The 26,584-nt window shown below is 44.4% G+C and overlaps 1 protein-coding gene across 6 annotated transcripts in view; it reads left to right on the forward strand.

Moving 5' to 3' along the window:
- Positions 1 to 26,584, forward strand: part of LOC135213330 (interleukin enhancer-binding factor 2 homolog) — a 125,255-nt gene that overhangs the window by 92,071 nt on the left and 6,600 nt on the right. For 4 of the 6 annotated variants that reach the window (XM_064247336.1, XM_064247344.1, XM_064247310.1 and 1 more), the window contains 5 exons: positions 3,311 to 3,479; positions 4,684 to 4,852; positions 5,095 to 5,215; positions 19,672 to 19,783; positions 24,108 to 24,275. In XM_064247336.1, the coding sequence (XP_064103406.1) occupies positions 3,311 to 3,479; positions 4,684 to 4,852; positions 5,095 to 5,215; positions 19,672 to 19,783; positions 24,108 to 24,275 (739 nt within the window). The remainder of the gene's footprint in view (positions 1 to 3,310; positions 3,480 to 4,683; positions 4,853 to 5,094; positions 5,216 to 19,671; positions 19,784 to 24,107; positions 24,276 to 26,584) is intronic. The other 2 variants (XM_064247322.1, XM_064247329.1) reach the window with 1 other exon arrangement.

Genomic DNA, 26,584 nt, shown 5'->3' on the forward strand with positions numbered 1-26,584 from the left:
GGAATGTAGCGAAGTGGCTCCATTCGTCAGGGATCAGGATATCCCTCTACCTCGACGATTGGCTGATCAGAGCGTCGTCGAGGCAGAAGTGTCTGAAGGACCTTCAGTTTACATTAGCCCTAGCAAAGTCCTCTGGGTCTTTTGGTCACTCCGAAAACAAGTCGCATCTGACCCCGACACAGTCCATCGTGTATCTGGGGATTCAGATGGATTCAGTGGCTTTTTGGGCGTTTCCATCCCAGGAACGTCAGCGACTGGGGTTAGAGAAAGTCGCAGCCTTCCTAGAGAGAGAAGCTTGTTCGGTGAGGGAGTGGATGAGTCTGCTGGGCACCATTTCCTCGCTAGAAAAGTTTGTCTCGCTGGGAAGACTGCACCTCAGGCCTCTTCAATTTTTCCTTGCGGAAGAATGGACGTCGAAAGAGGACCTGAATGCGATCCTAAGGATCTCCAACAAGGTAAAAGTCCACTTAAGATGGTGGCTCGACCCTCAGAAGTTACGAGAGGGCTTCTCCTTAAATCTTCTGAGCCCCGACCTAGTGTTGTTCTCAGACGCTTCCATTTCCGGTTGGGGAGCAACACTAGGGGGGGAGGAAGTGTCAGGCTCCTGGAGAGGGGAACAGGTAGCCTGGCACATCAATGTAAAGGAACTGCAGCGATATTCCTGTCGCTGCAGTTCTTCGAAGACAAACTGTCAAGCAAGGTTGTTCAAGTCAACTCAGACAGTACCACAGCCCTTGCGTATCTAAAGAATCAGGGAGGAACTCACTCCAGATCCCTTTTTCTCCTGGCGAAGGAAGTTCTGCTATGGGCAGACGCAAGGCGCATCAAGATCCTGACAAGATTCGTGGCAGGGGTTCAGAATGTCAGGGCGGACCTTCTCAGTCGACGAAATCAGATTCTACACAGAATGGACCTTGCACCAGGAAGTCTGTCAACAATTATGGACATTGTGGGGACGTCCTCTAGTAGACCTGTTCGCTACATCGAGGACGAAGAGGCTTCCTCTGTATTGCTCCCCGGTTCTGGATCCAGGGGCAATTGCAGTGGACGCGTTGCTCTGGAACTGGACAGACCTGGATCTTTACGCCTTTTCCCCTTTCCCCCATTCAAGATCATGGGGGACGTAATGAGGAAGTTCGCAGCTTCAGAAGGGACAAGGTTGACTCTGATTGCCCAATGTGGCCAGCAAGAGAGTGGTTCACAGAGGTCATGACATTCCTTGTGGACTTCCCAAGAACGTTGCCCTGGAGGAGAGATCTACTCAGACAGCCTCACTTCAAAAGGTTTCACCGAAACCTCTCCGCTCTGGCTCTGACTGCGTTCAGACTATCGAAAAGTTGGCCAGAGCGAGAGGCTTTTCAAAGGCAGCTGCGAGAGCAATCGCTAATGCTCGAAGAGCCTCTTCAAGAGCTGTCTACCAGTCTAAGTGGTCCTCCTTCAGGGCATGGTGCAAAAAGGAAGGAATTTCCTCTTCCACGACCTCTGTAATCAGATAGCAGATTTCTTACTCTATCTAAGAAATGTGCAGAAATTGGCAGTTCCTACAATCAAGGGTTATAGGAGTATGTTGTCTGCCGTTTTTCGCCACAGAGGACTGGACCTCTCCGACAATAAGGATCTGCACGATCTCTGAAGGTCGTTCGAAACCACCAAGATTCCACAAGCAAGACCGCCCTCATGGAATCTCGATGTGGTTTTGAAACATCTGATGCTAAGTCCCTTTGAGCCTCTCCATGAAGCTTCTCTAAGGGACTTGACGAGAAAAACGCTTTCCTAGCTTCTCTGGCGACGGCGAAGAGAGTTAGTGAAATCCAAGCGTTCAGTAGCCTAGTGGGCTTCAAGGGAGACAACGCTGTCTGCTCGTTGAGCCCATCTTTCTTGGCTAAGAACGAGAACCCGTCTAATCCTTGGCCAAAGAGCTTTGAAATCAAAGGAATATCGAGTCTCGTGGGTCAAGAACCAGAGAGAGCCCTGTGCCCTGTCAGGGCTCTCAAGTTCTATGTGAATAGGACTAAAGAGATAAGAGGTCCCTCAGGTAATCTCTGGTGCTCGGTGAAGAGACCAGATTTGCCGTTGTCGAAGAATGCTTTTGCTTTCTTCTTGAGGGACGTCATTAAAGAGGCTCATTCATCTTGCCAGAAGACTGATTTGAGCCTCTTTAAAGTGAAAGCTCACGAGGTCAGAGCCGTAGCTACTTCTCTTGCCTTCCAAAGGAATAGGTCTATCAAAGATATTCTTGATAGCACCTTTTGGAGGAGCAATTCCGTATTCGCCTCACATTACCTCCGGGATGTGAGAACGATTTACGAGAACTGTAGTTCTTTGGGGCCTTACATTTCGGCAGACACAGTTTTGGGGGCTGAAGGTAGCTCTCTCCCTATCCCTTAGCTTAGTTAGGTTAGTTTTTTGTGTTTTTGGTTGATGGTGAGATCTTCTGTGGAAATCTCCCATTCCTTAGTGTTAATGTCAGGGGTTTTTTGGTTAGTTGGTCAGGTGGTGGTCGGTTGCTGTGTTACTGCCATATGTTTGGCTAGATGGTCTTGTCACATTGTGGTCACGTCCCCGTTGACAGAGCATCCAGAGTGCACCAGCACTACAGGTCCAAACCTGGCTGGCAACTCTGATAAAAGCATAAGCAGGCTTTAAGTGACAGTAATCACAGAGTCTACTTTGCTATCAGGTAAGGAACCAATAAGTTAATTTTTTATTTAATTTAAGTTTCCTAAAAATCCTAGTCTGTCTCTACCCACCATCCGAAGGTGGGATTCAGCTATATATATATCTGACAGGTAAGTTTCATGAACAAAATGTTATTGTTATAATACAATTAAGTTTGTTCATACTTACCTGGCAGATATATATAATTAGAGTGCCCACCCTCCTCCCCTCAGGAGACAAGGGTCATGAATAAATATGAATAGAAAATGAGAATGGTTCCTGATATCCGCCTCCCAGCGGCGGGAATGGGTACTACCACCTGGCCGCCCCACTAAGTGTGCCGCGAGTTTTGAAATTCTGTCGGACGTCAGAAATACAGCTATATATATATCTGCCAGGTAAGTATGAACAAACTTAATTGTATTATAACAATAACATATTTCTTTGAAAATATAACTGTACCTTAGTTGTCACAGTTAATCTTATTTGTACAAATACCTTTTTGATATTTGCCTTGTGTAGACAGATGAATTTTTACATTTTATAATTATTGTTTTTACAAAGAGTATTTTTAGTCAAAGTTTTTTTATGGAATATGATTCAGATTAGGTTGTGAAGTGAATCGTCCCATATATTCTTCATTCCTTTCCAGCAAATAGAAGAAGTACGCCAAGTAGGGTCGTACAAAAAGGGCACAATGATGACAGGTCATAATGTGGCTGACATCGTGGTCATTCTCAAAACGCTCCCCACCAAAGAAGCCGTCGAAGCGTTGGGAAAGAAAGTGTGTGACGACCTCAGAACACAGGAGCCACACGAAGGTTGGTGTCTTACGGTGGTGCAGCAGTAACTCAAACTGGGGAGTTGCATTTCAATTTAAATATGAACATTGGTTGTTTTGGGTAGTGTAGTTACTGCTGAGATGTCCTTGACTGTAAGTAATGTGAAATGGTGAAATTTTGTGTTTGAGAAACACCAAATTGTTTAAGAGCAAATTTAATTGGCTTTGTTTACAGTTTTGTTTGAGAAACATACCAAGTTATTTAAAGAAAAATTGATTCATTCTGGTGTCAGTATTATTGTTGAGAGACTCGCCATAATTTTTAGCAAACTTTAATAGTTCTGCAACCTTAAACTCATAGTCTTTTGTTGTTGAAGGAGTCATTGAAGAATTAATCTCATTGTGTGCTCTCAAATACTAAATGGAGTTGTTCTGGGTGATTAAGTGAGGAGTTTTATCTCCTTTTACTTGTGCCATTTGTACATTTTTCTTGTGCGTCTGAGTTGTCCCTGTAATTAACAAACTTTTCAGGCCCTTAGAACCTACAAAGGGATGAGTTTGGATGGTTGTTTCTATGTTCTGCCACTTGTGTTTTGTAAATTACTATTGACATCATCATTAATTTAACAAGACCATTGAGTCACATTTATAGACTCCTGGAGCTTGTCAAAAAATTATTCTCAAGAGGTGAAAACAGGAGTTGGGAAAAGATGTATTAGGTGAAAACAGGAGTTGGGTAAATATGTATTATGACAGCTAAAGGAAACAAGACATAAAAGTCAGAAACCAATGCATTGTAGGTCAAAGGTAAATTTTTGATAACTTAAGGTGCCATTTGAGGTGCTTTACACAAGCACAATTCAAGTCGGTAGCACCCCACTAGAGGGGAGCATCTCTTTTAAGATTTTAATGTCAGCCCTTATGAAATAATGAATCTGATGCAAGAATGAAGCAGGCTAAACCCACTTTCAGATTCAGCAGTGAAAGTAATTTTGTCTTGTTTTTGAATAGTTAGATTTTTGTATTCTTGGATATTTAAAGAATTAATCACAGGATTGAGATTCATATTGCAGAGAATGTAGGTCAACAGTTCGGGAATGTTTTATTTGATTGTCCAAATTTCGTCCAGTTGTGTACACAGTCTTGAAGATGAAGTCCAACAATTAAGTCTTGTTGGAAGTGTCAGACAGTCTTTGTTAATGTGGGGGAATATAATTAACCTCTGACCCTTCTTTTTCTCACAGTTCTTGTTCTGACGATGCTTCCCGACGACCGAGGTTTTGAGATAAGCAACAGCGAGGCGACGGTAAGAGTTTTGGTCACGACAATCCACCAGAACCTGCGTAAATTAGACCCAGAGCTTCACCTTGACCAGAAAATTCTTCAGTCACACTTAGCTGCTATCAGACACAGGTTAGGAGGAAGTTGTATCTTAACCCTTTGTGAGTGGACATCATTAAATTTTTATTCATGCGTTGCTTTAATTCCATTGTTAGTCATCAGGTTACTGAATAATAGTTTTGAACACAACTTTTATAAGTAATTTAAAATCATTCACATAGAATTTGCTAAATGTAAATCTGATGAAAATTTAATTATGACATTGGAGTTATCAAAAGTATATGGTAAATTGTATATATTTTTTTCTTTTGTAGTCGGTGGTTTGAAGAAAATGCACATCATTCAACTATAAAAGTCCTCATCCGTTTACTAAGAGATCTGCGTACCCGTTTCGAAGGTTTTGATCCCCTATCTCCATGGATGCTTGATCTTTTAGTAAGTACATTGTGTTATAAAAATGTAATGTAACTGCCTTAGTTAAATATTTGCAGTTGCTATCAACAAGGGCACAATGTTAAGTCATATTAGTACAGGAGAATTTTCAGTCACCCTCATTCAGAAAAACTTATTTCCTGCCATATGTAGTTTATTGTTGCTGTACAGTTCTGTCAATACACTCAGTCTTACAGACAGTACCAACAAGACCACTAATCTCCATATGTTGAAGAGGAAAACATAGCCAATATAATAACATAGATGATAATGACCAATAAAATATGTAAAAGTGTATTGTATCAGAATAATTGAGCTATAATTCTGTGAGTTAATTGTTTTATTATGATTCTTATAAATTTAACCAGACCACCCAGCTGACTTTAATCTGGCTTACCATAACGTCCTCAAAAATTATGCTGGCGGTCTTGTTGATCAATAGGTGTAAGAAGAATAAACTAAAATTTTTACACATGCAACTTACCCGGCAGATATATACTTAGCTAATGTCTTTGACGTCCGACAGAATTCAAAACTCGCGGCACACGCTACAGGTAGGTCAGGTGATCGCCCCCTACCGCCGCTGGGTGGCGGTAATAGGAATCATTCCCGTTTTCTGACAGATTTTTTCTGTCGCCGGCGCTAACAACAACTTTGTTGGTAGCTCCTGCATAGAATTTCTTGCTTGCTTCGCCGAGGATTATTTGGGAAGTATTTGATCTTTGGTTGTTGGCATACGCTGTTTTTTGGATTTAGTTGGATAATATGTCTGATTTAACACCTGGAACTCTGTTTAGAGTATGTATAAATGAAGGATGCAAGGTGAGGTTACCTAAGGCTACTTTGGACCCTCACACTGTTTGTGTAAAATGTAGGGGGAGGGATTGTTCAGTTAAGGATACTTGTGATGCATGCGAGAGTTTAACTGAAGTGCAATGGAAAGAGCTAACTGCATACGTGAAAAAATTAGAGAAGGATAGGATTAGGAAAGCTTCGGCTAGAAGTTCAAGTAGATCCTGTTCTGCGGAACAGGATAGTATCTCTAACCCTGCAGTAGCTTCGCCATCTTCCTTTTTGGTTTCAGCTCCTTCCCCCCGCAGCGAACTCGTAGATGCGTCTGCCGAGAGAGCCGCTGTGGAAGCGTCAATTCGCAATTTGCAACAGCAATTGCGTGATATAGACCAAGGTAAGAGTGAAGTGTGTAGTGACGTGTGCAGTGTCCCCAGTGCAGTGGAGGGGGCGTCTGACCGACTCCGCATCGCTCCTAGGCCTAGACCTCTTTCAGACTCCCATGCCCAAGGGAGGAGGAATGTCGAAAGCCGCAAGGGGGATGTAGAGTATCCCCAACGGTCAGGCGTCCCTTCAGCAGATCCTGTAGGCTCGTCCCAGGCTGCTTTGGAGAGCTATAGGAAAAGCCTCCTAAGGAAGTGTTTTTCCGATTCAGATTCGTCCTCACCTAAGCGTGGATGGAGCTCATCTTCCAAATCGCGCCCTCTCAAGAGAGCCTGGAAACCGTCAGGAGAAGGCGCTCTTGACTCCAGCCCGGAGCCTTTTCCGGAGTATTCTCCTTCACCTAAGAAGGTTATGAAGTCTCCTGAATCTTCACCAGAAGGGATTCGGTCCTCTACTAAGAAATTCCTGTTGGACCTTCAAGCGAATCTATCATCCTTAGTAGGCTCTCTTTCGACTAGTAGGCGCAAGGAGCCTTCTCGCAGGAAGGACGCCTCTCTTCCAGTTAAGAGCTCTGTTAGGAGGCCTTCTCCTAGTAGGAAGGAGGAGTATAGTAGGTGCTTTTCACCAGTAAGAACCTCTTCTCCCCCGAGAGTAGACGACTCTTTTATGCTTCGTCTAGACAGGGAAGATTGTATTCCCCGCGCAGAAGCTCGGATGCTAAGAAGAGTCATAGAGCAAGGCGCCAAGATGTAGGCTCTAGATCCTCTCCTGGTAGGAGTAAGGAGAAAGTCTTCACGCGAGAAGGTAGTGATCGATTAGTATCAGTAGAACGATCTCCTAGGAGTAGGATCTCCTCTTCAAGTGGAAGGAAGGAACGAGAGAGGGTACGCTTTGCCCATAGGGATAGAAGTGAGAAGGGCTCTCCTTCGAAAGATTTTGATGACTTCTAGAAGGCGCCAACGTTCGATAGGACGCCTGGATAATAGAAGCCCTTTTCGTTCCTCGAGACCGGTAGCTCGTGATAAGCTTTCCTCAAGGGAGTCAAGCGCCTCTCCTAGCAGGTTCCAAGACTTTGGAAAGAACCTAAACATGGGTTCGCGCCCTACTCCTGGAAGAGTATCTAGATTGGACGCTTACCAATCTCCTAGCAGGCGTCAAGAGCCTGAAAGGAGCCTAATCTTGGATTCGCGCCCTACTCCTGTAAGACAAGCAAGAGTAGGCGCAAGCGCCTCTCCTCAAAGGCAGCAAGAGCCTTAGAAGAGCCTTGCCAGGGATTCGCGCCCTACTCCTGGAAGAGGCTCAGGAGTAGGCTCTTACGCCTCTCCTCGTAGGCTTCAAGAGCCTGAAAGGAGCTTCTTTTCAGACTCGCGCCCTACTCCTGGGAGTCATAGAAGAGTAGGCTCAAGCGCCTCTCCTCACAGGCGCCAAGAGCCTGAAAGGATCCTGACTGGATTCGCGCCTTACTCATAGTAGGCGCTCGAGAGTGGAAACAAGTGTTTCACCGGATAGGCGCCAAGAGCCTGGGAAGGTAGGCTCTAGATCCTCTCCTATCAGGTATCAAGAACCTGTGGAGCGGCAGGAAGCGGAGGATTCATCTTTCCCGAGGAAGCATATTCCGGGTATTGAACTGGCGGCTTCATCTGGCGAACTCTTGAAGGATAAGAGTCGCATGCCTGCCAGGACTTCTTCTCCTAAGAAGTTTCCCTCTCCGAACGTAACCTTGGAGGAAGTCTCGGAGGAGGAAGAAACGAAAGAAGTAGGAATCTCTGATTATAAGAGACTTTCGTCACTGCTCCTTCAAGAGTTTGGGGACTCTCTGTGTTCGGCTGATCCTCCTTCTCCAGGATCTCTGCTGTCAAGTACTAAGTTGGCAAAGTCCCCCTCTTTTGTCAAGATGCAGCCAACTCTCTCTATGAGAAAGGCCATTAAGAATCTAGAGAACTGGCTCCTGGTTAAGAAGGAGGCAGGTAAGACTGTGTTTTTGTGCCCTCCGTCTAGATTAACAGGTAAGCCGGGTGTCTGGTACGACACGAAGGAACCCATGGGGTTAGGCCTTCCGGCTTCTGCAAACGCGGATTTTTCTGCATTGGTGGACTCATCTAGAAGACGCTCTCTACTGTCAGCTAAAGCGTCTTGGGGAATGTGCGAGATGGACCATTTACTCAAGGGTCTATTTCGCACATTAGAAGTCTTCAACTTCATGGATTGGGCTTTAGGAGCTCTAGCAAAAAGAGCGCAGGATCCGGAGTTTGTTACGATGGAGGTGTTATCCAGTGTCCTTTCGTGCCTGGACAAGGCAGTCATAGATGGATCCACAGAAGTGGCCTCTCTCTTTGGAGCAGGAGTGCTCAAAAAGAGATCAGTATACAGCTCATTTCTCTCCAAGTCTGTTTCTCCCTTACAGAGAGCCTCTTTGCTTTTTTCCCCACTCTCGGAATACCTGTTTCCTCAGGAGACGGTGAAGGACATTTCTAGATCGCTTTCGGAGAAGGCTACGCAAGATCTTCTTGCCCAGTCCGCCAAGAGGCTTAAACCTGCTGTGCCGATGGCTAAAAGAGAGGGAGTTACGAATAAAGTGTCCTTCCAACAGCCCTTTCGAGGAAGAACAACCTCGAGACCCGCACTTAAGAGTAGAAGACCGTTTAAAAGAGGACGATCTTCTCGAAGACCATTCTCAAAGCCGCAGTGAGACAGGAGTCCTCCAGACTCCAGTAGGAGCCAGACTTTTGAGGTTCGTGAAGGTCTGGGCTCAGAGAGGGGCGGACAACTGGTCCCTCTCTATCCTCGAGAGAGGATATCTGATCCCCTTCAGGGAAAAACCTCCCTTAACCACCACTCCAAGGGAGTTGGCGGCAAGATACAGAGATCCTTTAAAGAACCAAGCCCTCATACATCTGGTGCAACAGATGTTGGAAAAGAAGGCTATAGAAAAGGTATTAGACCTTCAATCTCCAGGCTTTTACAATCGCCTCTTCCTGGTACCAAAAGCCTTGGGGGAGTGGAGACCAGTGCTGGACGTAAGCGCCCTGAATCACTTTGTGATCAAAACAACGTTCACAATGGAGACGACTTCATCAGTTCTCTCAGCGCTAAGACAAGTGGATTGGATGGTGTCATTGGATCTACAAGATGCCTACTTTCATGTACCCATTCATCCCTCGTCCAGAAAGTACCTAAGATTTATGGTACAGGGCCAAGTATTTCAGTTTCGCGCCCTTTGTTTCGGTCTTTCCACAGCTCCCCAAGTTTTCACGGGATTGATGAAAAACGTAGCCCATTGGCTACATTTGAAAGGAATAAGAATATCTCTGTATCTCGACGATTGGCTGATTCGCTCTCAATCCAGGAATCAGTGTCTGGAGGACCTAAGATCGACGTTGGATCTGACTCAGTCCCTGGGACTGTTAGTGAACCTCGGGAAATCCCAGATGGATCCCCAGCAAAGCATTGTCTATCTGGGGATTCTGATGGATTCTCTGGGTTTTCTAGTGTTTCCATCCATAGAAAGACAGGAGCGGTGTATTCTAAAAGTGAAGACCTTCCTAGAGAAAGAACAATGTTCCGCGAGGGAATGGACGAGTCTTCTGGGGACCCTCTCCTTGTTGGAACAGTTCGTTTCTCTAGGGAGGCTTCACATAAGACCCCTTCAATTCTTCTTGAAGGAGAATTGGGACCAGAGGAATCAGGATCTGTGGGACTCTTTTCCTCTTTCCAGAGAAATAAAGGAAAACCTCAGCTGGTGGTTAGAACCAGGCAGACTAAACGAGGGACTATCGCTGCAGTTACCGAACCCCTCCTTAGTGTTTGGTTTACAGATGCTTCGGAAATGGGTGGGGGGAGGGGGGCGATTGGGCCCGAGAGAAGTGTCAGGCACCTGGAGTGGGGAACAGGTGTCCTGGCACATCAACGAGAAAGAGTTAGTGGCAGTGCATCTAGCTCTCAGGCAGTGGGAATCCCAAGTCGCGAACTCAGTGTTGCAAGTAAACTCAGACAACACGACAGCTCTAGCCTACATAAAAAAACAGGGGGGGACTCACTCTCTCTCACTGTACAAGAAGGCGAAGGAGCTTCTTCTATGGTCAAAGGAGCGGAACATCACGCTCTTAACGAGGTTTATCCAAGGCGAGAAAAACGTAAGAGCAGACTTGTTGAGCAGGAAAGATAAAGTCATTTCCACGGAGCGGACCCTGCACTCAGAGGTCTGCAATCAGATTTGGAGCCTATGGGGAAGGTCAAACATAGACCTGTTTGCAACACATTGGAATGCCAGGCTGGAGAACTACTGCTCTCCGATTTCGGATCCAAGGGCAGTAGCAATAGACGGTCTCCTCTTGAATTGGGAAGGAATAGACGGATACACTTTTCCTCCTTTCAAGATCATAGGAGACGTCATAAGAAAGTTTGTTTTGACGAAAGGAGCGAAATTGACCCTAATCGCCCCATTCTGGCCAGCTCAAGAGTGGTTCACAGAGGTACTGGAATGGATGATAGATTTTCCAAGGTACCTTCCTTTACGGAACGATCTTCTCAGACAGCCCCACTTCGACAGATACCACAAAAACCTCCCCGCGCTCGGTCTGACTGCCTTCAGACTGTGGCCACCTCCTTAGCTTTTCACAAGAATATGTCGTTGCAGGACTTAATTGGATCCACATATTGGAGATGCAATTCTGTGTTTGCATCTAACTATTTGAGAGATGTACGTGTGACTTATGATAAGTGCTTCTCTCTCGGACCTTACGTATCTGCGGATTCGGTGCTGGGACAGGGGGCTGAAACCAATCTTGCTTAGTTTAGATAGATTAGGAATTTTAATCTTGTGGTGTTGTTTTTTATGGTCGATTGAAAGTGGTCAGGGAAAAGTACCACTTTCAAATCGTAGTTTTGTACATGAACTTTCCTGTCAGATATATACTTAGCTTTACGTCTCTGACGTCACGACAGAATTCAAAACTCGCGGCACACGCGACAGGTAGGTCAGGTGATCTACCTTACCCGCCGCTGGGTGGCGGCTGTAAGAACCTATCTCCCTTTCCAGTCAGAATTTTTCTGTGGCCGGTGTCGACTACACCTGTGGTTGTTACCTCCTGACAGCTTTATTCGTTTCTCGTTGCCTTGGATATTTTTGGACTGACTTTCGGTGAAGTACCTGATCTTGTTGGCTTGGCATACGCGCTTGTGGATTGTTTTTGGATATTGGTTTGGATTTTTCTTTGATTTCAAGATGTCTGATGTAGAGGTTAAGAAATCTTCTATGTTTAGGGTGTGCTCTATAGATGAATGCAAGGTGAGGCTACCGAAAGCAACGGTAGATCCTCACACAGTATGCTTGAAATGTAGGGGTAAAGAATGTTCCTTTATTAACCCGTGTAATGAATGTGAGAAGTTGGATGAGGGTGAATGGAAGTCTCTTTCTTCCTACTTAAGGAAGTTGGAGAAAGACAGGGTGAGAAGAGCCTCGTCTAGAAGTTCTAGTAAGTCTCGTATTAGCGAGGTAGAAGTAGACAATCCTGTCGTAGCACTAGATCCTTCTCCCGTTTCAGCTCCTGCTCCCTGCATCGAACCTAAAGATGCGCCTTCGGAAGTGGCAACCATGAGAGCCACGATCCTTAGCATGGAGAAGAAAATTCGTTCGTTGCAAGGTAAGAGTAATAGTGAAGGTGATTTGTGCTGTGACCCCAGTGCAGTGGAGGGTGCGTCTGATCGGCTCCTTAATGCTTCCAGGCCTAGACCTCTTCCAGACTCCCAGTCCCAGTGGAGGAGGAAAGTCAACAGCCGCAGGAAGGTTAGGGAGAACCCCCACCGATCAGGCGTCCCCTCGGTAGATCCTGATGTTCGTTCCCAGGCTGCCTTAATTCGCGCCAAGAAGGAGGTGTTAAGCCAATGCTTCTCTTCTTCTTCATCACCTTCTCCTAGAAGAGGATGGAGCGCCTCAGATTCATCTCGACCGTTGAAGAGAGCCTGGAAGGCTCCTTGCGCCTTTCCTTCCAGCCCGGAATGTTTTCCGGAAGAGCCTGAAGTGGATATCAAGAAACCCAGGAGGGATCAGGAGTTCTCGCCTCAGAGTAGGCTTCGATCCTCATCCCCTGTGGAGGATTTTGCAAGATCTCCAGCTCGGATTCTTGCGGGGCTGCAAGCTCAGATTTCGGCTCTGGCGGGCTCCTTGGCTGGAGGCACGCGTCGTAAGAAGGACGTCTCTCTCCCCGTCAAGAAGTCTAGGCTACCTTCTCCTGCTTTGCCTTCTCAGTCGGAGGCGGCTCTCTCTCCTGTAACAGCGGATGGAATGAGGCGCTCTTCCCTCGGCAGACGCCTGTCGTCTTCCAGGCGCCAATCGCCCAAGAAGCTTTCTCCTGGCGACTTCATTTCTCCAGTAGAATGGGATCAAGCGCCTAGTAGGCGCTCGTCTAAAGATAAGCGCACAGCTTCTTCTTCTCGCTCCTTTCCGAAGAACCTCCAATCTCCGGATAAGAGAGCCTCCTCATACATGGACTCTTCCAGAGACAGGATCTCTCCTTATGTCAGGCGCCTAGAGCCTGGTAGGCGCTACTCCCCAAGTAGCCGCTCTCTGCCCGTGCCAAGCGCTGTGCGGAAGATAGGCGCTTCTCTCCTGATAGGCCGCGTTTTCACCTTTGTTAGCCGCTCTGTTCAGGTCAGGCGTAAAGAGCCTGAAAGAAATTTCTCGGCTGATAGACTAGCTTTTGCAGAAACCCACGCGTCTCGATCTAAGTATTTGGATCATGGTAGACGCCTGTCTCCGAGTAGGCGATCTTCTCCAGGGATTCGCTCTCCTGTTGGTAGGCGCCAAGAGCCTAGCAGGCGTTCTCCTCATTTTAGGCGCAGTTCGCCAGGCAGCCGCTCTCCTTTTGACAGGCGCATGGATTCTGATAGGCGCCTTGAGCATAGTAGGCTCTCCTCTCCTAGCAGGCGCTCCCCTTTGGACTCCCGTGTATCTAGGAGCAGACTACAGGATCACAGAGGACTCACTCATCGGAGTAGGAAGGACGCATTTGATAGGAGCTCTCCCGAAGCTTTGGCTTCCCCTGATAGGCGCCAGACGGCTGCCAGACACTCATCACTAGATAGACGCTCTTCTTTAGAGAAGTCCAGCTGCTCTCGTAAAGAAGCCGAAGGTTCTTCAGTGGATGAAATAGAACCTTCAGAAGAGGACTTGGTAAAGGATTCTTCGGTATCGCCTACAAGATCCTGACAGACCTCCTCCTTCAAGAGTTTGGAGACGCTCTTACTCCCGTCGCTCCTCCTTCTCCTCTCTCGTTATTCTCGACATCTAAGAAGACGAAGGTTTCCTCCTGTGTGAGGATGAAACCAACCATCTCAATGAAGAAGGCTTTGAGAGGTTTTGGTGATTGGCTTCTTTCTAAGGAGGAGAAAGGGAAGACTGTGTTTTCTTTCCCTCCTTCTAAGCTGACGGGCAGACTAGGCTTCTGGTATGAGTCTGGAGAACCCCTAAGCCTGGGTCTGCCGTCATCTGCAGACGCGGACTTCTCTTCACTGGTTGATGCCTCACGACGCTCGGCCCTCTTGTCGGCTAAGACTACCTGGGCTATGAACGAGCTCGACCACCTGTTGAAGGGAATGTTCAGAGTCTTGGAAGTCTTCAACTTCCTTGACTGGTCTTTGGGGGTCTTGGCTAAAAGGACTCAGAACCCGGATTCCATTTCACCCAAGGATCTCAACAGTGTACTGATGTGCATGGATAAGGCAGTTAGAGATGGATCGAGCGAAGTAGCCTCCCTGTTTGGAGCAGGGGTTCTTAAGAAAAAATCGGTCTTCTGCTCTTTTCTGACAAAGTCCGTCTCTCATGCTCAGAGAGCCTCGCTACTCTATTCGCAACTCTCGCCGCTTCTCTTCCCAAAGAAGATAATCCAGGACATCTCGGGAGCTATCTCCGCGAAGGCTACTCAAGACATGCTCGCTCAGTCTGCCCGGAAACCTAGGACCACCTTCCAGACGAAGACTAAGAAGAAGACTCCGGCTAGACAGGAGCCCTTTCGAGGGGGCCCTCCTTCTAGAGCCTCTACCTCAAGAGGTAATAGACCCTTCAAGAGAGGAAGATCCTTCTCGCGCTCATCCAGAGCGAAGAAGTAGGAAAGAAGTCCTCCAGACATCAGTAGGTGCCAGGCTTCTAAGATTCGCAGAAGTCTGGGCAAAGAGGGGAGCGGACAACTGGTCCCTCTCGATTATCCGGAAAGGATATCTGATTCCCTTTTCAGAAAGACCACCTTTGACGACTACTCCGAGGGAGTTGGTGGCCAGGTACAGGGATCCCATCATGAGCCACGCTCTTACTCTGGCAGTAGAACAAATGCTAGAGAAAGAGGCTATAGAGCTAGTGAGCGACCCATGCTCAGCGGGCTTTTACAACCGCCTGTTTCTAGTTCCAAAAGCCTCAGGAGGATGGAGACCGGTTCTGGATGTAAGCGCCCTGAATTTCTTTGTAGAAAAGAGGAAGTTCGCCATGGAGACGACATCCTCAGTGTTGGCGGCTCTTCGTCCAGGGGATTGGATGGTGTCCCTAGATCTTCAGGACGCTTACTTCCATGTGCCGATCCATCCTTCTTCAAGGAAATACCTCAGGTTCATGATGGGAGGAAGGATATTCCAATTCAGGGCCTTGTGTTTCGGCCTTTCAACAGCCCCTCAGGTCTTCACAGGACTAATGAAAAATGTAGCAAGATGCTACATTTGGAGGGAGTGAGGGTGTCCCTTTACTTGGACGACTGGCTGATCAGAGCCAAGTCACAGAAAAGATGTTTGGAGGACCTACGAAAGACCCTTTTCATGGCGAGTTCTCTGGGACTTTTGGTGAACTTTCAAAAGTCTCAGTTAATCCCCAGTCAAGATCGTATCTATCTGGGGATTCGGATGGTTTCTCTGGATTTTCGGGCTTTTCCTTCTCCAGAAAGGATAGCCTGAGGGTCAGAGAAAGTCAAAGCCTTCCTAGAGAAAGACGTATGCACAGCGAGGGAGTGGATGAGTTTGTTGGGGACACTCTCCTCGTTGGAGCAATTCCTTTCTCTAGGAAGGTTGCACCTCGGACCTCTCCAGTTCTTTCTACATCGGAACTGGCAGTGTCATTCTCAAAACCTAGAGTTCTCCTTCAAGATTTCAAGAGAAATCAAGAAGGACCTCTCTTGGTGGGCGAACCCTCTCAGGTTTGCAGAAGGGATGTCCCTTCACATTCCGAACCCCAACCAAGTGTTGTATTCCGACGCGTCAGAAACAGGTTGGGGAGCAACGCTCGGCTCAAGAGAAGTGTCAGGCACCTGGAAGAAGGAACAGGTGACCGGGCACATCAACAAGAAAGAGCTGATGGCTGTTTGGCTAGCTTTGAAAGCATTTGAGCCCTACGTCCTAGCTTTGGCAGTTCAGATAAACTCGGACAACACCACGGCCCTGGCATACATCAGGAAGCAAGGGGGAACTCACTCCTTCTCCCTGTACGAGACAGCAAAAGAACTTCTGCTGTGGGCAGAGGAAAGGAAGATTTGTCTCCTTACCAGGTTCGTACAGGGAGAAAAGAACGTCAGAGCAGACCTCCTGAGCAGGAAAGATCAAGTCCTGCCGGCGGAGTGGACGCTTCACGAGGATGTTTGCCAGGACCTGTGGAGACTTTGGGGCAGGCCTCACATAGACCTCTTCGCCACAGCCAAGAATGCGAGGATAGACAACTACTGCTCTCCGATATCGGACCCGAGGGCAGTGTCAATAGATGCTTTTCTCCTAGATTGGAAGGGCCTAGACATGTACGCTTTTCCTCCCTTCAAGATACTGGGAGAAACTCTCAAGAAGTTTGCAGAATCGGAGGCAGCAAGGATGACGCTGATAGCCCCTTTCTGGCCCGCACAAGTATGGTTCACAGAGGTACTGGAATGGTTAGTAGACATTCCGAGATCATTACCACAGAGGATCGATCTGCTCAGACAACCCCACTTTGACAGGTATCACAGAAACCTCCCCGCTCTCGGTCTGACTGGCTTCAGACTGTCAAAAGTTTGGTCAGAGCGAGAGGGTTTTCTGCAAGAGCTGCAACTGCTATCGCAGCAGCAAGAAGGCCCTCTACCCTTAGAGTCTACCAATCGAAGTGGGACGTCTTTCGACGGTGGTGTAGGAACCATCACTTTTCCTCTTCCAGTACCTCTGTAACCCAAATAGCAGACTTCTTACTTTTCCTTAGGGAAAAAAGTGGACTGGCGGTATCAACCATTAAAGGTTATCGTAGCATGCTGGCTGCAGTGTTTAGGCACAGAGACTTAAACATTTCAGAAGACAAAGACCTTCATGATCTAATAAGATCTTTTGAAACATCCAAAAAGGTTTCGCCAGAGATTCCGAGTTGGAATCTGGATGTAGTGCTACGTTTCTTTAGGTCCCCTAAGTTCGAACCGCCTCAGTTTGCCTCTTTTAGAGACCTCACGAGGAAGACACTTTTTCTCATGGCATTGGCTTCCGCAAAAAGGATTAGTGAACTCCATGCAATAGAAGGGAGAGTGGGGTTCAGAGGAGATGCAGCGATCTGTGCATTCCTGCCTTCGTTCTTGGCTAAGAACGAGAACCCCTCAAATCCTTGGCCTAGGAGTTTTGAAGTCCGAGGTTTATCTGCCTTAGTAGGCGAGGAAGCAGAGAGGTCACTTTGCCCAGTACGAAGTTTAAAGTTTTATCTTCAGAGGAAGAAGAAACTTAAGGGCAATGATGTCAACCTTTGGTGCTCTGTAAGAGATCCAAGGAGGGCTCTTTCGAAGAATGCGCTTTTTCTTCATCAGAAGCCTGGTGAAAGAAGCACATGCGACATGTGATGAAAGTCAATTCAAGCTTCTGAAGGTCAAAGCTCATGAGGTAAGAGCTATTGCCACTTCATTAACTTTCAATAAAAACATATCCCTGAGTAATATTATGAAAGTAACATTCTGGCGTTGCAACTCAGTCTTCGCAAACCACTATCTGAGAGACGTCAAAATCACGTATGAAAAGTGCTTCGCGTTAGGCCCGTACGTATCGGCGGATTCGGTGCTGGGGCAGGGAGCTGAGACATATCCTTTGTAGTATATTTTTTCCCCCTTGTTTAGGTTGTAAGTTTTTGGTTGTTTGAAAGAGCATGCGGGTAGGCATCTCTTTCATGTCGTATGTCTAACAATGATTAGATTGGTTAGGTGATCAGTTTATGTTTGAGCTCCTTGCAATGATAGTGGTTAGGTTCTGTCATATAAGAGGGCGAATCCCCTTTGACAAGATCCTGCTCGGATTCTATCAAGTAAGCGGATACCAAATCCCTTTGATAGACCCAAAAAGTCTGTCAGCTGTAGGTCACGCCCTCGCTGAAGCTCTTCAGGCAACGCAGACTAATAGACAGTAACTACGAAGTCTTCTGCCTAAACAGGTAAGAACCAAGGTTGTATTTACATCCTACAACTAGTGTTGTTTTCCCCTTTTTTCCATATTTATATTGCTGTCTCTTTCCCTCCACCAAGGGTGTCAATCAGCTAAGTATATATCTGACAGGAAAGTTCATGTACAAAACCTTATTGTATACTAACAATAACATTTTATAACAAAGTAGTGTGGTCAGGTGGTCGAGATTGGTTGTTTCATGCTCCTTGTAATGGTTTGGACCTAGGCTCAGTCTTGTAAGAGGGTTAGTCCCCGTTGATATGACAAAGGTGAAGGCTCTACCATGTAAGTGGGATAGGCCCCATTGGTACGATCCGAAATAAGGCTCTGTCGAGTAAGCGGGCTAGCCCCCATTGACATGATCCAGAAGAGTTCTCAGTGACAGGTCTCATCCTCACTGGAACTCTTGAGGCAAGCAGACTCATAGACAGTATTCATGAAGTCTTCTGCCCAATAAGGTAGGAATCAAGGTATTTAAGTTTTTTATAGTACCTACAACAAAAGTTGTTTTCCCTGTTTTTTGAAGTGCTATTTATATTGAGTAACTATTTCTTACCCTCCTCCAAGGGTGCCAATCAGCTAAGTATATATCTGCCGGGTAAGTTGCATGTGTAAAAATGAAATTGTTAAGATACAATAAAGTTTTACACATACTTACCTGGCAGATATATACTTAGCTAATGTCTCTGACGTCCGACAGAATTCAAAACTCGCGGCACACGCTACAGGTAGGTCAGGTGATCACCCCATACCGCCGCTGGGTGGCGGTAATAGGAATCATTCCCGTTTTCTGACAGATTTTTTCTTCCCCTTATCTCCCTCCTGAGGGGAGGCTGGGTGGGCCATTAAACGTATATATCTGCCAGGTAAGTATGTGTAAAACTTTATTGTATCTTAACAATTTCATTCTTAAGGGTAACTTTAAGAGGCTAATGCACTAGGAGTGAAATATAAAAATATAAGGAATGAGATAAAATGTATATACGTACATACTGTACGCCATTGAAATTACTACCTTTAGTTGTAGTAGTTTCCCTGTCTAATGAATGAGCTCTTCCAAACTTGATTCAAATAACTAGCTATGGTGAAAAAGGGTAGTATTACCAGACCACTTCACACGGATGGCATGAAAAGTTTTTTTTGAAATAATATACTACTTGGGTTGTCTGTATAATAAGGTTCCCAAGGAGCTGCAGTCACGAGGAACGCTGTTACGCGGGATCCGGCGACACTGGTGTGTAGCTTTGTTCCCCCTCTCCCAGTCCCCCACCCCGACGAGCTGTCTGCGATGCTCAGCCTTGGCTTGGCAGCCGATAGAGTGAGCCCCCACTCGCTTCTCCTGCCAGATGCTAATTATGCTCTGATTCGGTTTTCGTGTGCAAAAAACACTGCTCTGGTGGACATTGATTCCCAACTGTGTGAAGTCTACGGAAAAAAGTGTATGAGCGTACAATACTTGCACAAATGGTGCAGAGAATTCAAAGATGGGCGTACACACGTCCATAACGCATTTCAGAAATGGAGAGGAGCTGAAAAAAGAGGTTTTAAGCTACCTTCGAGGAGCAGCGGGAGAGTTCTACGATTCAGGCATAAAGAGATGGTACCCTGCATGCAAAAACACATTGATCTCAACGGCGATCGTGTCAAAAAATAGGAAAAAGTAATCTTTCCAAAAATGTATTATTCAATGCCAGTAATCATGTTTTTCATTGTGAAAAATCTTTGGGAACTTTCTTTTACGGACAACCTTCGTATTTTATTTATAATTAATGATCGAAAAAATAAAGAATTTAAATTTCATTTGTTCCATATTTTATTTTAGAAAGTTGCACTTGTAATTTGGAAAAAAAATGTTTTCAATAAACATGATTCCATTTCAGGCCCATTACGCCATAATGAACAACCCAAGCAGACAGGCTTTGCCAATCAACTCGGCCTTCAGACGTTGTCTACAGCTGCTTGCAGCCGGGCTTTTCTTACCAGGATCTGCAGGTGAGTTCTGGACTTAAGCCCAAAGAAGGTTCTTTTTGCTTGCTTAGGTGGTTGTTACGAATTACACTCATTATAAGTTCAGTGATAGTGTTGGTATGATTGAATGTCTGTGAATTTTTTTTTGTCTTTTCAGTATCTAGTATAGTTCTGTAAACAGATGTGCACGAGGAATTTACCAGCCATGTTTGTGTGTGATCTACTAGAATATATGTGGGTTATGGATGTTAGGCTGTGGAATATTAAATCAGCAGTTTTCAAGTGTCCACTTATTGTATCATGTTCATTTAGTTTCAGTCCCATATAGTAGTTAATGAATTATTAAACCTCATTTTTTCCTATTCTTGTTTGCTTGTTAGTATATCAGTTTATTTTTCACTTTATCAGTTTTTGTGGAAAATCAATCATATGTATATTCATTAAATTTCTTCATGCATGTCAGTTTTAATTGCTGTGGACAAGTTGGCATTGCATTTCAATGATCAGTTAGTAATTCATAAAAAAAAAAAATGTAATTTGGCTCGTTCCGTGTTTTGTATTTCTTGAAATTGTTAGCAACTTTAGATAGGGTTAGATAGGATAATTAGTATTATCTTAATTACAAAGACTTTAAAAATGCAAAAATTACTACATCACACATTTGTTCTTACTAACCCATCAATTCTAAATAGCCATACTCCATGTGGAACAGACCCAGTTGCACCCACTTGGAAAAAAAAAAGTGTATTCCTGATTTGCCTTCATTCTCTTGAGAGGCTTGAATTATACCTCCAGCAGATGGAATCCTTCTAACCTTCTCCCTCTTGTCTGTTCCTGCTCTCAGAATTCCCCAATTGTTTTGACATTGAAAAATTATTTCCTATTGGCATCATCAGGTTATGTCACATGCTTATTTAGTAATTTCTCTGGAGGATCTCTCTCAGCTCTAGAGCAGTGCCCATAAAGTTTTGAACTTTTACTTCTTCCTGGGAGCTCTCTGCTATTCTTAAAATGCACTTGGCATTGCTAAAACACTTACACCAAGATTTTATCGATATGATGTCAACCATAAATATTGGTGGTTTTCCATTGGCACCTAGTGTTGTGACAAGATCTGTCCTACTAGTTAGAGGGAATCTGTCACATTCACCCTCCACCTTTTCATGAATTCATCCACATTCTTTTGGCACACTTTTAGAAATGTTTGCTTAATTAACCCTTTAACGCCGAAGGGGTATAATAAAAATCGTCTCCCATATGCCGAGGGGGTCTCGGATTGAGCTCTGAGGCGGAAAAAATATTTTTTTCAAAAAAATCACAGCGCGCTTAGTTTTCGAGATTAAGAGTACATTTTTGGCTCCTTTTTTTGTCATTGCCTGAAGTTTAGTATGCAACCATCAGAAATGAAAATAAATATCATTATCATATATAAATAATGCGATATATGATAGCGCAAAAACAAAGTGTCATATATAATTGTATTCAAATCGAGCTGTGAGCAAACGGTTAAGGCTAACAAGTTAATTTTTTTTTTCGTTGTATTGTACACTAAATTGCGATCATTTTGGTATATAACACATTGTAAAACGATCAAAGCAACACAGAGAAAATGTTATCACAAAATGATGCATGAATTCGTAACGCACGGATGTAAAAAAAATTTTTTTTTTCAAAAATTCACCATAAATCTAAATATTGTTCTTGAGACTTCCAATTTGTTTCAAAATGAAGATAAATGATTGAATATTACTATAATGTAAGAGTTTTAGCTTACAATTGCCGTTTTCTTCCATTTCGGACGAGTTAAAGTTGACCGAATGTCTAATTTTTATATATATATATATATATATATATATATATATATATATATATATATGCAAATATTTAAAAAATGAGAAAAGCTACAACCTTCAATTATTTATTGTTGTATTCTATGTGAAATTGCGCACATTTTCATATATAAAACTCTATGAAACTGAGCAAATATTACAAGAATGCATGCGACTTACGCATTTTGGAGATTTGTGGCGGAGAATCCGCGCACGTAGGGAAGGAATTTTTTTTTTTTAATTCACCATAAATCTAAATATTGTGCTAGAGACTTCGAATTTGTTTCAAAATGAAGATAAATGACTGAATATTACTAGACTGTAAGAGTTTTAGCTTACAATTGCGTTTTTCGACCATTTCGGTAGTCAATGTTGACCGAACGTGGTTTTTTTTCTATTTATTGTTGTATTCTATATGAAATTGCGCATATTTTCATATATAAAACTTTATGTAACGGCTAATTTAAAATGGTGCAAACATTACGACAATCGCACGAAAAAATTTCTGATTTTTTTCGGAAGAGTTACCGCGCGGACGCAAGGAAATTTTTTTTTTTTTTTTTTTTTTTTTTTTTTTTTTTTTCTTTTTTTTTTTTTTTTTTTTTTTTTTTTTTTCATAAATTCACCATAAATCAAAATATTGTGCTAGAGACTTCCAATTTGTTGCAAAATGAAGGTAAATGATTGAATATTACTGGAATATAAGAGTTTTAGCTTACAATTGCGTTCTTCGACCATTTCGGTAGAGTCAAAGTTGAATGAAGGTTGAAATTTTGGCACATCGTTATTTATATGAAAACGTTTCAAAACTGATAAAAGCTACAACCATGGGTTGTTTTTAGTTGTATTGTACATGAAATTGCGCAAATTTCCATATATAAAACTTTATGTAACGGCTAATTTAAAATGGTGCAAACATTACAACAATCACACGAAAAAATTTATCGGAAGAGTTACCGCGCGGACGTAAGGAAAGTTTTTTTTCATAAATTCACCATTAATCGAAATATTGTGCTAGAGACTTCCAATTTGTTGCAAAATTAAGGTAAATGATTGAATATTACTAGGTTATAAGAGTTTTGGCTTACAATTGCGTTTTTCGACCATTTCGGTAGAGTCAAAGTTGACCGAAGGTTGAAATTTTGGCACTTATCGTTATTTATATGAAAATATTTCAAAACTTATAAAAGCTACAATCATGAGTATTTTTTTTTTATATTCTACATGAAATTGCGCACATTTTCATATATAAGTAACGGCTAATTTAAAATGGTGCAAAAATTATGTCAAAGTGACGAAAAAATTTCTGAGATGTGTCACTGATACTTTTTAGTGCGATAAGAAAGAAATTCATGCTTGCACGCCTGCGTAACGATTGTAAACAAAACAATGCCTTGATCCGTGAGCTCCCAGCATCCCCCAAGGCACATGATTCAAAAGTTTTCGCCTGGTAGGCCTATAAGTATTTTTCCGCAAATTTTTAAAAAAAACTTTTTTATCGACGTACCATACGTCCAATCGGCACCCGACAGACAATTTATGTCGACGTTTAATACGTCCAATCGGCGTTAAAGGGTTAAGCATTACACCTCTTGCACTTGGTTATTGTACTGTCTGGAGCTTTGTCTCCCATTTCAGATCCTGTAATTTTGAAGACGAGAGTTATAGCTGGTTCCATGTCCATTTTTCATAGGGTGTTGGACTAATGGAATCACTTCATGTATTTGGCCTGCTATTCATTTTAGGGCCCAATTTGGTTCCACCTCCCTCTTAATCACTTCTAATAGGATGCTGGCACAGAGGAGTTGAAGCACTGCTTCACAGTCCAGGGGAGCCAACTCATGTGTTGGTAGTAGGGCTTTCTTTTCCCAGGTTTCCATTTGGGTGTGACTTGGTCCCTTTTGCATGGAGTAAGGCTATTTTATTATAAGGGTTTGTAGAAGAGCATGTTGTTGGAAAACATTGTTTTCAATAGCTGTGAGTAGCAATAGAAAGTAAGTGCAGTTGTGAGTGTTGCATAACCATTGTGCAACATTAGTCATATGCTATTAATCTTAGATCAAAAAGGGTTTTTTACAGTAACTATGGACTTGTGTGTGTTAGCTACATAGAAATGACCATTCATAAACATTTGGCATACAATGAATGTTAGGAAGTGTGTAAATGTTTCTAAGTGTTCAGAAATGTATTGTAAGCATGTGTAACTTAACAGTTAATGGACCTGATGAGCTAATTGTATAGACAAAATCCATCCAATAACTAAATCAAATCATGATAGATAAAATGAAGATATTGGTACAATGATTAGGTGTTCTGTTTGTTTAATATATAGCTGAATCATTTTCTGCTAAAGAAAACATAGTATTGTGTATACTGTTTATAATCTTATCAAATATTCAACATTTGGATTTTGTTTGTCAGATATTTTGGTTGTAAGAGTAACCACCATTTCTGGAAGTAAATTATAATTAATTTTACATGTTTTAATTTATTATGAGGGGATACCAACCCAATCATAGGCATATTTTCACTAGGTATCAGTGACCCGTGCGAGGGGGGAAACATTCGCGTCCACACGGCAATGACGCTAGAGCAGCAAGACCTCGTTTGTCTCACAGCCCAGACATTGCTGAGAGTCCTGTCTCATGGGGGCTACAAACAGATTCTGGGCCTGGAAGGAAATTCTAGTAAGTTTGCTTATATTTTTTTTTTATATTTATTTGGGAATAATGTCTGTATTGACAACTAAAAAATACTTTACGTATATGAATTTTAAGCTATACTTGGATTGATGTTTTAGCAGTTACCTGAAATTTCTTTGGTATTTGGAAAGTTTTTTTTTATGATTCATGCTGCTTTTGTCATAAAAAATTAATATCACACGCACACGTGTATGCAACTTCGGACCCGTCATTGGTTTGGGAAACCAGAGGGGGAGAAATGTCCAGTTCTGAAACTTGTAACAGTTCTATTTAGCTCCACTAAGCTTGATTAGCCAGAGCTTTCACTTCCTGTTTTCATACAATCAACTTACCTGTCAGATATATACATAGCTAAGACTCCGTCGTCCCCGACAGAAATTCAAATTTCGCGCCACTCGCTACAGGTAGGTCAGGTGATCTACCGGCCTGCCCTGGGCGGCAGGACTAGGAACCATTCCCGTTTTCTACTCATATATTTTCTGTCGCCGGTGGTATCAACATCGTTGCTGCCACCTCTTGACTGGAATTCTCTTTTCTAGACAATTGATCATCTTTTTGTGGACTTTTGGTGACGTACCTGGATCGTTGTTTTGGCATTCGCTACTGTGGACTGGATTTGGACTTGCTTTTGATTTTTCTTCAAGAATGTCTGATTCAAGTGGTTGTGTGAGAATGTGTGTGAATGTAGGCTGCAAGGTGAGGATACCGAAAGCTTGGTCGATCCTCACACTGTATGTCGCAAATGTAAGGGTTTTGATTGTTCTATTTCTAACACCTGTCATGAGTGTGAGAGGTTGAATGTTGAGGAATGGAAGACTCTAACTTCTTACTTGAAGAAGTTAGAAAGGGATAGAGTAAGAAGGGCTGCATCTAAGATTGCGGGTAGTAGTACAAGGCCTATTGAGCCTTTGGATGATTCTAACTCTTCTCTTATTTATGATTCTAATCCTGTATCAGGGCCCTCACTGGCTTTACATTCAGATTCGGCCTCGGAAATTGCTGAACTGAAAGCTACTCTTCACAGGATGAGATCCAAGATGGCTACCATGAAAGGTAAGGACTGTGAAAGTGATTATAGTGAAGTGAGTGTCCCCAGTGTTGTGGAGGGGGCATCTGACCGTCTCTGCGACGCTCCCAGGCCTAGACCTCTTCCAAGCTCCCAAGCCCAGAGGAGAAGGAAAGTCGAAAGCCGTACGGAGGTTGTGGAAAGAATTCCCCCGGTCAGGCGTCCCTTATCAGCAAGGCTCTGTAAATAGACAGGCTGCTCAGGACCGCTATAGGAAAAGCGTCTCAGAGAGTTCTTTCTCTTCGTCCGCTTCTCCCTCTCCTAAACGAGGGTGGAAGGATTCGGACTTGTCCAGGCCCCTGAAAAGGCACTGGAGAGATCCTGTGTTGGATTCTAGCCCAGAACGCTTTTCGGAAGAAGCGCCTCCTTCCATCAAGAAGGCTAAGAGGGTTTTGACGTCCCATGATGTGGGCAAAACTCCTTCCAGGTCTCCCTCTCCCGTTCAAGAAGACGCAGGAGAGGCTTCCAAGAGGATCATTTTGGCGGTGCAGGAACAGTTATCCGCCTTGGTAGGAGTCCTTTCGAAGGATCCCCCTCGTAAGAAAGACGTGAGACTTCCGGTCAAGAAGACTCGTCTTCCTTCTCCCGCCAGGAGTGAGGCTCCTGTGGGACGTGAGTCGTTTGAGATCTACTCGGATAGAGACTCTTTGGACGATTTTGATTCGCCAGACAAGCGCGACGCGCCAGTCAAGCGCGAGGCTTCCTACAGACGAGAAGCGTCTTCTAGGATTAGAGCGTCAGACAAGCGGAGAAACAAAGCTTTAACAGGCGCGAGGATATTCCCAGATGGGATACGTCTGCCAGACCAAAGCAAAGCTTCAGCCGAGCGCGAGGGTGCGAGATCCAAGCTTGGTAACACAACACCAGGGCGTGCGAGGAGTAGGCGGGAGGATTCAGCCAAGCGCGAGGCGCCAGACAAGCATCATACATACAAGGATGTGGCACCAGAAAGGCGCGAGGCGCCAACCAGGCGCGAGGCGTCAGTCAGGCGCGAGAGTTTAGAGAGGCGCGAGACATCAGTCAGGCGCGAGGCGCCAGCCAAGCGCGAGGAGTCAGCCAGGCGCGAGGACGCCCCAGCCAGGCGTCGAGGATCTTGCCAGGCGCGAGGCAACAGCCAAGGCGTTGAGGCGCCAGCCAAGCGCGAGGAGCCAGCCAAGCATAGGAGCTCTATACACTCTCTTAGCCCCTCTCCTATTAGGAGTTTGTCTCCCGTAGAGAGAGTTTTTGG

Source organism: Macrobrachium nipponense, chromosome 19 (genome assembly GCF_015104395.2).
Source record: "Macrobrachium nipponense isolate FS-2020 chromosome 19, ASM1510439v2, whole genome shotgun sequence".
NCBI classification, from domain to species: Eukaryota; Metazoa; Arthropoda; class Malacostraca; order Decapoda; family Palaemonidae; genus Macrobrachium; species Macrobrachium nipponense.